Source organism: Zalophus californianus, chromosome 10 (assembly GCF_009762305.2).
Source record: "Zalophus californianus isolate mZalCal1 chromosome 10, mZalCal1.pri.v2, whole genome shotgun sequence".
NCBI classification, from domain to species: Eukaryota; Metazoa; Chordata; class Mammalia; order Carnivora; family Otariidae; genus Zalophus; species Zalophus californianus.
In genome coordinates this window covers 97,272,008-97,283,389 of record NC_045604.1, presented here as the reverse complement: position 1 = coordinate 97,283,389, position 11,382 = coordinate 97,272,008, and the positions used below count along the sequence as shown (strand labels likewise).

General features: G+C 56.2%; 1 protein-coding gene and 1 long non-coding RNA gene across 2 annotated transcripts; one reads left to right on the top strand and one right to left on the bottom strand.

The window, feature by feature from the left end:
• Positions 1-3,062: 3,062 nt before the first annotated feature.
• Positions 3,063-11,382, bottom strand: TRIM72 (tripartite motif containing 72). The gene is made up of 7 exons (XM_027609731.2): positions 10,990-11,382; positions 10,187-10,583; positions 7,141-7,236; positions 6,824-7,054; positions 6,344-6,366; positions 5,330-5,448; positions 3,063-4,426 (listed from the first exon to the last, which is right to left on the bottom strand). The coding sequence occupies exons 2-7, from the start codon at positions 10,574-10,576 to the stop codon at positions 3,852-3,854; spliced, it is 1,434 nt and encodes a 477-aa protein (XP_027465532.1). The 5' UTR covers positions 10,577-10,583; positions 10,990-11,382; the 3' UTR covers positions 3,063-3,851.
• LOC113931748 lies at positions 4,937-9,602 on the top strand. Its single transcript, XR_003522853.2, has 4 exons — positions 4,937-5,096; positions 8,037-8,646; positions 8,860-8,906; positions 9,075-9,602. It is a non-coding gene; the product is annotated as an uncharacterized LOC113931748 (long non-coding RNA).

Here is an 11,382-nt window from a genome sequence, read left to right as displayed (position 1 = left end):
ATCATGTTGTAGAATATGTCATGTTCATGTAGAGTATGACATCATTTATATAGAAAGAAAAATATAATACTATGTATTTTCTGTGGAACATGTATATGTACAGGAAGTCCTGGAAAACTACTCCCCAAACTGACAACAGACATTATTTCTGATGAAGAAAAAAGAGAAGAAATCAGGAATGGGTGGGGGAGGGAAACATGGTCAGAGAACTTTCCTCTTATCTGTAAGATATTATTAAGTATATTTGTGCATTTTTTAATTTTTTTTAAGATTTTATTTATTTATTTATTTATTTATTTATTTATTTATTTATTTGACTGAGAGAGAGTTATAGCGAGAGAGGGAACACAAGCTGGGGGAGTGGGAGAGGGAGAAGCAGGCTTTCCACTGAGCAGGGAGCCCAGTGCGGGGTTCGATCCCAGGACCCTGGGATCATGACCTGAGCCAAGGGCAGATGCTTAACGACTGAGCCACCCAGGTGCCCCTCATTTTTTAAAATTTTTAAAAATAATTTTAGGAATTCATATCCCTGAGGGTCTAGAAGACTAGATCCAAACAACCAGTACAAATACAAAAGTTAGTGAACATCTCTTGTTTAATCTCAAAAATTCCTGTCAATTCTGTACTCCATAATATGTTTGTTTTAATATGAACATGTTTTCAATGTTTACTTATTGGTTAAATTATACAACTTTCTCACCACCACCATCAAGAATAATAATAATCCTGGTATAAATTTGATACTCCAAGATGCATCATGCACCTGTGGATTCATGGTCATACCATCATGTTCCCAGGGCTTACTTGAACCTCGGACAGAGAGGCAACAGAGCCCGGGCATCTGGATAGCTCAGTAGGTTAAGCATCTGCCTTCCAATCAGGTCATGATCCCAGGATCCTGGGATCACCCTGCATCGGGATCCCTGCTCAGCAGAGAGCCTGCTTCTCTCTCCCCCTCTGCCTCTCCCCACCCCTAGGTCGTGTGCTTCGCTCTCTCACTCACTCAAATTAATCAATCAATTAATTAATTAATTATTTGAAAGAGGCAACAGAGCCTAGTAGGGGCATTAGTCATTGTGAGGCCTAGAGCTATGAGGACAAATAAGATACCAGATAACAAGCTCTCAATAAAAGGTTTTGCTTGAAGTGTAGCATGGCCCTGGCAGGTGCCAGTTTGTTCTTATACATAAGGAAGTCAGGAGGCACAGGAAACCTCTCAGCAGCTGGTTGCTCTGGGTTCCCAGAGTCTCCATGAGAGGGAAGTAGTAAAGGAGAAGATTCTGGTCTTTGGAGACACGGGTGCTGGAGGAACTCAGCTCTGTGCTTCCATTTCCCCTTCCTACATCGCCAGGAAGATTCTGGATGGGCCAGGTGGCCACCATACAACAAGGAACACTCTGACTAGGCAAAGTTTCCCACAAACTTGTCACATCATGACAGCCTTTGTCTCAGGGACCCCCTCTCTCACTCAGTCAGCCATAGATAGGTAAGATCACAGGGTCATTTCCCCCCATGCACACAGCTCAAGCCAAGGTAACTTTATGTAGAAAGAACCTGCAGTGGCTGTGAAAAGACATTTTCCTGACAGAACTCCAACAAAGGGGAGCAAAGACTGAGGGCAGAAGCTGAAGAGCTGTGAAACCCATCCCTGCATCTGTGCCGAGCACAGCTCCCGCAGCCACCTCCCAGCAATGATGCAAACATGGCAGGGATGCAAAGGCAGGCCCATACTGGGGACACACAAGGCTCCCTGCACAGGCAACCTGTGGGGAAGTCCCCACAACCATCAACGACACTTTCACCCAACCTTCCCTCACTCTCTCCTTCACTCAGGGTCAGACTGGCATCATAATCTGACAGCCCCATTTGCCCCCACATGGGCATCTTCCCTCATAAAACCCTTGCATGTTTAATGCTGTCTTGGCATCTGTTTCTCAGAGCACCTAATTCTTCAGGAAAGGGCTTTGGGCTCTTGGACATTGCCAGCCCGTGACAGGGGAGGGCATTGGAATGCACCTTGTAAAGATGAGCTGGTGTCTGGAGAAGAGAGAAAATAGTGGTGTTTCGGGGAATTCCTGTAGGATGAGTGGGAGGCAAAAAAGCATTCCTAACAGACAGTTATGTGATGTGTTGGTGCAGGGAGCCCAAGAGGTCAGTAGGGCCAGAGTGTAGATGTGGCTGGAGAATAGCAGGGTATCTCAAATGCTGAGCCAAAGATCTAGGGCTTTCTCCTGCAGGCAACACGGAGCTGTTGAAAGTTTTGAGCAACTGGATCCTACCACCACATTTGTGATTTTGGAAAGATGAGATGGGTCAAGACTGAAAGCCAGGTGGAAAAGAGGAGGTTACTAGGCCTAGCAATAGGTCACTTGTCGCTTTGCACAGATTTAATGGGGAAGGAGTCTGAATATAATCGTCTCTATTAATGCTGCTGAATTTTACAACCAAATAATCTTTTTACTTTTACTTTACTCTAGCATGAAACAGCTTCTCAAATTAATCCTCTCTTTGGTGTCTGAGAGCTATTCCTCTGGGAGACATAGCCAGGAATGTGGGATGCCCCCAGCCAGATCTTGAGGCCTCTCTTACCCTACCCACACTTTCCTTTCACTCTATCCCCCAAGAAAATTCCCATATTGGCACCTGTTTCCAGGAGTTCCCAGGCTCTTTCACACACCAGCAGCAAGATCCCAACACAGAGAGCAAATGGCCCCACACCATCATCTTCTCTCAAGAAAGGAGGGGCAGTCCCACCTGCCTGAGTCCCCAAAGGCCTTTCCCTCTAAGGAAGAAGAACTCTCACTCTGGGCCTCAGTGGTAACTCCAGAGCCCAAGAAATGGGCCATTGAGCTAAAACCAAAGAAGGTGTGAACCAGTGAGTAAGCAGCAAGGGGCCAACCCAGGAGAAGTGGGGACGGGTGGGGTGGAGGGAGCCTTCTATTCTCTACAAGCAGCAGGGCCCAGGCTGGGATTGGCATCAGGCTCTTTCTCTTGCTTGGCAACTTGAGAGATTTCTTCAATGTCCAAGACACTCAGTAAACATATTCCAGAGGCAAAAGGGAAATAGTTGGGGGGTCAGTTTATTCACTTAGCATGGGCTCTGGCAGTTTTTCAATGACTGTTGGATCTCCAGAGGAATACAGTTTGTGTTTTCTACTCCTGAGAGCTGATAGCTATCTAATAACCGATTCTGTTTAATGGAGAGTTGCCTGAACAGACCAGTGTCTAAGTCCGGAATTCTCCAGGTGATCCCACTTATAACCTGCAGCAACAGCATAGCCCCGGGAACTTGTTAGAAAAGCAAAATTTTGGCCTGCCCCCAGACCTAGTGAACCAGAAGCTCAGCACTCTGCTTTAACAAGTCACTGTTACATGCTTCGAAAAAGTGATTTTGATGCACGCCCAATTTGGAGAACCATGAAGGGAAAGACCTTTCTGTATGGTGGGTCTGGACCCCCTGCCCCAAGGCCACCAAGAAGGAGGGGAACATGAGGCTGAAGGAGCTACTTGTTCTACAGAGTTCTTCAGACCCCCCCCCCCGCCACCCCCCCCTCCACCAGACACCTGACCCTTTTCATGCCTTCCCTCAACTTCAATTTCTTCCTGGAAACTTTGGGCTTCCTGGTTCCCAAACTGGGATTTCCTTACTGACTTTAGATCTCCCTTCCCCACAGCCATTCCAACCCCTAAAACTTCCAACTTCTCAGAACTCTTAGAGTCTCCGGCCCCCCACCCCCCCTTGCCCCCCCCCCCCCCGCCGTGGCCCTGCCTTCAGTCCTGACAACCCCTGCGTGCCCCGTCTCCTTCCAGGCCTGCAGTACCCTGCACCCCTCCCCAACCCAGTGGTCAGCTCAGGCCTCCTCGCCATCAGCTCCCACGAGCAGCAGCGGCTGAGCGTTTTTGCCCTTGTCGTGCCAGCACACGTCGAAGAAGGGGTACACGGGCCCGGGAAGGCGCTCGTGGAAGGCAAAGAGCAGCTCGAGGGCGTCGGCGTCGCTGGCATCATAAAAGGAGAGGACTCCGTCGCCGAAGCTTAGGTAGATCCCAATGCGCCACGGCCGCCTTTCCGGGGTGCGCAGTGCGCGCGGCTCCTTGGCTTCGACGTGCGCCTCCAGGATCTTGCCGTCTCGCAGCCCGATCAGCCAGAGGCCTTGCGAGGGCACGGCGTGCAGGCGGCCGCGGCGGCTGGCCTGGGCGGAGATCACGCCGAGGCCCCAGCGCGGCTTATCGCCCACCTCCACCTCCCAGTAATGCTCGCCGTCGGACAGCAGCTGGTGCGCCACCACCGCCACAGCCTTGTCGAACTGGCACGGGTCCTCTCCGGCCGGCGGCGCCTTCTGGTCCGAGCACTCCACGCGGCGGCCGGAGGGAGACAGCACCAGGCTCGGATGGGCCGTGCTCGAGTCAAAGGTCAGGTCCTTCATAACTGCGAAGGGGAGAGTGGTCAGGCCCCTGCGTGTCTGCCTCCCTCCCGCAAGCTTCTCCCAACCAACTTAGGGGCCAGCGGGTCTGCTCTAATCCCCCCAACATCTTTGGGAGGTGAGACCCTCTCTGCTTCCTGGCTTGGGCCAAAGACTGGACCTGTCCGAGCTTCAGTCCGCTTGGCTGGAAAAGGCCGCCGTAACTGCCTCCTTCCAAGGCAGGGAGGACCCCGGGGGATACAAGGCATGTAAGTCAGTAGCTGAGGTCCAGGTCCCAAAGCAGGAGACAGTCAAGAAGCCGGGTCCTAGGCCGGCCCCCACCTCACCCAGCTGTGTGACTTCAGTCAGTCTTGAGCCCGTCTCTGGGCCTTACTTAGTCTTGCCGTGGATAAAACAGAATCTCCTCCCACAAGGCGGTCAGGGCTATTCCAGCCATGGGTGAGTGTCCTGGAGTTCTGTAACCGACGGCACCCCACTGTGACCTAGCTCTCAGGGAGAGGAGGCAGAACCCTTAGGGGCCTCCCCAGCCACAGGCCACCAGAGTCAATGTCTGGCCTAGGCCCATCCCCAGGGTGTCTGTGCTGCACATCCTCAGCCTCCAACTGGCAGCCATGATCATCTCCGCCATCCAGAGGGGGCAGGAACTGACCCAGGATCACACAGGGCTTGCCAACGGTAAGCAGGGTCCTCCTCACATCAGTCCCCCACCCGTAAACCCCATGCCCCCAAAGGGCCTTCTCTGAGCACAGGTTACAAGGGTGCAAGGCAAACCCCAGAGGTAAAGGGGCAACAGGCACCTTCTTCGATGACCTCCCAGCTGGGACTGAGAGGCCTCTCTTGCGTAGCCAGGACCTCCCCTCAACCGCACAGTTACAAACACAAACCCGGAGACAGCCCCTCCCCAGTACCTGGCATCAGAGCCCGGAACATCTTCCTCCACACCTGGAATTTGAAGTCATCTGAGATGACAGGCAGCTGGATATCCAGACGGGCAGGCGGCGGTGATTCTGCCAGGATCTTCTGTAGCCTGGGGGTGGGGAGGTGGGGGCAGCTGTGTGTGGAGGGACTTCCTGGAGGAGGCATGGAGCAGGGGCAGGGCCTGAGGCGTTACCCCAAAGAGAGGAGGACAGGGGCTGTGGTGGAGTTCCAGGATCTCTCCTGCATCACACCTGGGCTTAAAACTCTGTGAGAGTTTCTGTTTAGAAGGATGCAGAAGTTCTGGAGGGAGATGGTGCTGGATGGTGGCACAACATGAATGTACTTAATGCCACTGAACTTAAAATGTACACGTCAAAAAAATGGTTAAAATGGCAAAGTTTACATCATATATATTTTACCACAAGTTTTTTGTTTGTTTACGTACTTAAGTGATCTCTACACCCAACATGGGGCTCAAACTCACCACCCCGAGATCAGGAGTCGCAGGCTCCACTGACTGAGCCAGCCAGGCACCCCCACAAAAAACAATTTTTTTTTTTTTAAGAAGAATCTTCTGTTGGTATAAGGGCCAACCTCCTCCGGCTTTCAGTTTGCCCTCACCTACCACAGTGGCTTCACCTTCTCTCCCTCTTACCAGTCTTGGCCTGCCTCTTCCCCCAGCTCTTCACCTCCCCACTCCTGGCATTCCTCCAGCGCCCCCTCTGCGAAGCCTGCCCCGGCCACCCCCTTCCCGCCCCGGCAGCACTGAGCCCCTACGGACACCTGTGTCCCCGCCCACGTCCATCCCCAGCGCCAGTCTGGGAGGTCCCTGAGGAGAAAGACCAGGTCAGGGTCAGGGTCATTTCTGTACTCAACACAAATGCAGGAAGATGGCGGTGGACGGAATGGGGTGTACAGGCTTGCTGTGATTAGAGGGTGAGCCAGCCAGTGTCCCTGAAGACTAGGGCAAGTTGGGAAAAGGGGCAGAGCCAAGTTGATCTCACCTGCTGGTCACCAGGCAGTATTTCTGGAAAGAGAGATAAAGAGATGGAGGTGAGGCAGGCAGGGGAGACGCTGAGGACTTCTGAGGATGGATGGACCACCGGGAATGCTAAGTATGGGGTCAGGAAGAATCAGGAAAGCCAAAAGAAACCCAAAATTTAAAGCCAACCCTAGCCCTTTACCTCTGTGTGAGCTATAAAAACGTACTCCCTTTCCTCAAGAGACCAATTCCACTGGGTAGAAGATTGTCCAAATAAACATACAAACCTACAGTGTCTATATGAATGGTGCCGACTTAAATTCAGTGTCCATGTGCAGTGTCCAACCTAAACAACCATAACAGCAGTCCTGCCCCCCTCCCCCGATGTGTGACCTGGCTTCGTCCTCTCTGGACCTCCCAGTCCATGTCTGACAATGGGACGAGGTCTCTAGGCCCCAAACCCTGGCTGAGAAGCAGAGAGGGAAGGTCATCCAGTGCTCACCATTAGGAACTCAGTCTGGGGCTTGTCAGCCACGTCCTCCAGGACCTTCTCCATCTGCCGTAGCTGCTCCAGGTAAGAGTTCAGGCTTCCCAGCTCCCGCCGCAAGGCGACCCCTGCCTCAGCCCGCACTCGTTCCGCCTCCCTGTCCAAGGAGCCCTCCAGTGCCGCCAGGAACACCCGCATCTTGCCCAGCTGCTCCCCGACAGCCCCCCGAAACTGACGCACCGTCTCCTGGGGGAGCAAACAGGCAAAAGCAATGGGCTGGGAGCCCCAGGCCGATGCCCAGTCCCCTGGCCCTGCTGTGCTGAGCCCCTCACCTCCACCTCCATCAGCTGATGTTCCAGCACAGCCACACTCTTCTCCTTGCGCATGCACGCCTCCTGCAGCTGCAGCTTCTGCTGCGGCAGTTGTGTCTGAGAGGGGGTGAAGCATAAAGAAGTGAAGGGGCGGCCCCCGCCCCCCATGTGCTGCCCTAAACCTGCCCTTTCTGGCTCAGCCTCAATGCCGGCTCCTCCTCCAGTCAGGTGGGCATCTCACCATTCCCCGAACTCGTGTGCAGATCTCTAGGCCCTCGCGGGCACGGGTCCTGATGTCAAGAACGCCTTACCCTCCCACTGCCTACTTAGGGAAATCCTCCCTGGCCTCCTTTCCCTGACCCCACACCCTCGGCCGTTAGCACCCTTAGCACAGGTCTTTGTGAGGGTGACAAACAGAGGGATACAGCGCTGACACAGCAGGCCTCCTGGAGTGAGTGTAGGAAGTATGAAGAAGAAATGCAACCTCCTCCTTTCCCTGGGCTTTACCCCATCCTTAAAAGCAGAGCAATAACAAAACACCCCAATCTGCCTTCCTGCCCCCCCCCAAGGGCTGTGGGGGCAGGCAATTTAATAAAAATGTCTGCTGTGTTGGGGCACTTGGCTGGTTCAGTCGGTACAGCATGACTCTTGATCTCCTGGTGGGGAGCTCCAGCCCCACGCTGAGGGTAAAGCTTACTTTAAAATATATATATATATATCTGCTGTGTCTACCAAACAGATTTGTGGGCAGAATCCTACCCTAGGCCTGCCAATTTGTGAGTCCTGAAAGGCAGGTGTAGGGAAACTCTTAAGAGCCCCTGCCAAAGTCACTTTTTGCCGGGAAAGTGTATGGCCCTGCAACCAGACGGTCCCAGTCCCTCCTCCATGGCTTCCAACCTCAGTTTCCTCTTTTGCAGAATGAGAGCAGTCTTCCTCACTTCACCCGGGGTTGTGACAGATCTGTGGCCTCCTCCCCACTCCGCTGAAGGGAAACTGAGAGACCCTCTAGGCTCTGTCTGCGGATGAGTCCCCGTCTTAGCGGAAGCCCCAGGATTAGCCAGCCCATGGCCCCCGTGGCCAGCCGCCAGGTCATGCTCCAGCCTGCTGCAAGACAGGGCAGACCTGGTGGCTCTTAGCATGGAGCCATCAGAGGCTCAGTGGCGACAGGGCTAAGCCATGAGGAAGATGCGTGACGCCACCCTGGTTGCACGGGGAAAACCTGACCGTGGCTGAGTTCAAGAAGTTCAAACTGAAGCTGGAAGCGGAGCCGCTGCACCGAGGCTTCCAGAGCATCCCGCGGGGCTGCTCCGGCAGCGAGACGCCCCACAAAGCTGGTTGCCCTCTGCGGTGAGCACTTCGGCTCTGAGCCCAAGGCAGTCAGGCTGCGGGACATTGGCATGCAGGAGGAGGCAGCTCGGTTTCAAGGGATCACATCAGTCCCCCACTCCCGGCAGATCCCATTCAACCACTCTTGAGTCCTGGCACATGGTCTCTGGACACAGCCCCTCTTCGTCGCCAAGGACCCAGGTATCCAGCCGCGCGCCCCAGCCTTCCTGTCTCCCTCCTCCGTCAGAACCTTCTTGGGTTCCTTCTTCAGAATTCCTGCCAGGCCCTCTCTGTGGCTTAGGGCGGGGCTGATGTGGATCCGGGCAGAATGTATTCCGCCCCATCTGTTCCCTCGAGGCTCCTGGGTCCCCCGGTGCTCTGTTGCATGTCGGGGACTCTCTTCCCTCTTGGCAGATCTCGCTCTTCGGCCCACATTGGGAGTTCTGGGGTTACCAGCAAAGGTAAGCCTGGGTTGGGAAGGCTCCCGGGAAGAAGCTCCTGCGCTGGTCTAGAAGACCACCAGTCGGCACTGGGCAGAACTGGGCGAGGCAGGAGGGGGAGGGACGGTGAGGCTGGGTCCCTCGGGGAGTCTGGGGGCCTCGAATACCCGCCTGAGGACGGTGGTCTAGTCTCTTTAGAAGTCTGGGGGCCAAGCAGAAGTGCAGTGCAACGCTGATGTTTGGGGGCAAAGATAACCCGCAGAAGCCCACCCCGCTCATCATTTGCAAGAAGACGATGGCAGCTTCCCTGCCGGGGCTAAGGACCGCTCCCTGCCTCCAGAACCCGCCTCGTCCCGCTCCCGCACCTGTCGTTTATTCTTCTACAGCCCAACAAATGCTTCATGGCAGAACTTCCTGGGCCTGTGTAGACACATACTCTCCTGTCGCTACATGCGTGTGATTTGCCACACGTCTGACACGGACGAGCCAGTGTGTGTGTGTGTGTGTGTGTGTGTGTGTGTGTGTGTGTGTGTGTGTGTGTCTATTTGCTAATGTCTGGGTATCTTTTCTGGGCACCCGTGGGAATGGCAAACCCTGGGGTGCGCACAACTGTGTGTGGGCTCTGTAAGCAAGCGTTCGAGACTTCCAGCTCCATGGAGAAAAACAGCCCGGATTTAGGTCTCGGTGCCAACCTGGGCCTGCGCACAGAGGTGGGTTTCCCAGGCCTGCCTTTGCCCTCCCCGCGGGATGTAGTGACCCTCGGGCCCGCACAAGTTCTGCAGCTCGGGGGAGAACGTGGGCCTCTGCGAAGCAGGCCCGCGGCCTCTGCCAACGCCGCCCCCGGCCGCCCGCCCCCAAGACCCGCCCCCAAGACCCGCCCGGCTAGTCTTAGCTGCCCCGCCTACGCCCGCGGAAGGGGCGGCGCTCGCGGGCCGCGGACACTTGCTCTCCTCCCTGCTCAGCCAAGTCCGCGGTGTGGCGGCGGCCCCTGCATCTCTGGGCGCGCTCCAGCCGCTAAGCCCGGGAAATCTAGGTTGGGGCCGCAACCGTTCCCCAGGGCCCGCCCCTGAGTGCCTCTTCCAGGCTCCCTTCTCCGCCCGGCTCCGCCTGCCGCTCGTCAGCCCCCATTCCCTAGCGGCCTCGCCCCCGCCCCGCGTCTCCCGCCACTCCAGGTGCCCCCGGCCCTGAAGCTCAGAATCCAGGTCAATGCGGCGACCTCCGGATCGGCCAGACCCCGCTCCAGCCAACAACCCCGTCCCACCCCGGTCCCCCCGCCGCCGAAGGCCACCCGATCCCCGCACCTTGAGGCGCGCATGGGCTTCGGCGGCGGGCAACAGGCGGTGGCCGCGGTGCGAACCGAGCGAGGCGCAGACGCCGCACACGAGCGCTCGGTCCTGCTCGCAGTAGATGCTGAGCGGGTCGAGGTGCTCCTCGCAGTGGCCCTGCGGCACCTGCGCCAGGCCCTCCACCAGGCGCGCCAGCTGCAGGTTGGTGCTGAGCGCCTGCGGCCGCGTGAGTGCCTGGCAGCTCGGGCAGGGCACCGTGCCGTCCGCCGCCGGCTCCCCAGCCACACGGCTCAGGCAGGCGCGGCAGAAGCTGTGGCCGCACTCGGCCGTCACGGGCGCGTCGAACAGCTGCAGGCAGAGCGGGCAGGACAGCTCCTGGTGCAGGAGGCCCGGCGCAGCCGACATGACGGACCTGAGTAGAGGAGGGCTCAGTCAGGGAGGCTCAGCGGAGCCGCGAACCAGGCCCGGCCCCAGACCCAGACAGGGAGGATTCCCCAGCCTATAAAGACCTCACGTCTCGTACAGAAAAGGCCTCTGGTTCTGGCCAACGGGGAAGGGGGGACTCGGTTTTGAGCCCAAAAGCAGTCTCAGTTGCATTTCTCAGCCCCAGCCCCCAAAATAGCCACGAACAGGGACCTTGTCTCAAGCCCAGGCCCTAAACAGGAGTCCAGGTTGCCGTCCTTCCCCGGTCTTAGGCCCAGGCCTCAGCCCCTGCCCCAAATTCCGCAGAGCCCCCACCGCCTACCCTCCTACCTCTCCGGGAGCCCCAGGCCTCCCCTCCCCCATATCTCCAGGCCCACAAGACCCACAGGACTCACAGGTCTGGACGGAGATCTTGGGCGAAAAGAGACTCCCAGGAGGCCCACTCAAGGTCAGGCCTAACCTTAGGTGGGTGTCAGAGTTGTGTCTGGAGACAGGCAAAGGGCAAGCAGCAAGCTCAGAGCAAGGACAGGGGACCCACAGGCACAGCTGGGAGAGAACACCGCTGGTGTGGACACGCAGTGAATCGCAGACAGACCCTCCCAGACTGAGTCCTGGCCCCAGGACTATTTTTAGTTGTCCTGCCCACCCCATTCCATCACTTCTGGAAACCGTTCTAAAAGTGAGGACGGAGTGGTCAGCGGACAAGCATCACATGTCAAGGCCACCTGTCCCGGTCCATCCACTGGCCCCTCCCTGGCTCAGCCTGGAGCCAGAAATTACAAAAGCAG

Bases quoted from the DNA above. Each gene is read 5' to 3' on its own strand.
- TRIM72 (XM_027609731.2), bottom strand. From the start codon at position 10,576: ATGTCGGCTGCGCCGGGCCTCCTGCACCAGGAGCTGTCCTGCCCGCTC. The intron at 7,055-7,140 runs GTGAGGGGCTCA...TTGCTCCCCCAG, and splicing joins ATCAGCTGATGGAGGTGGAG to GAGACGGTGCGTCAGTTTCG. The intron at 5,449-6,343 runs GTGAGATCAACT...CCCCACCCCCAG, and splicing joins TACTGCCTGGTGACCAGCAG to GCTACAGAAGATCCTGGCAG.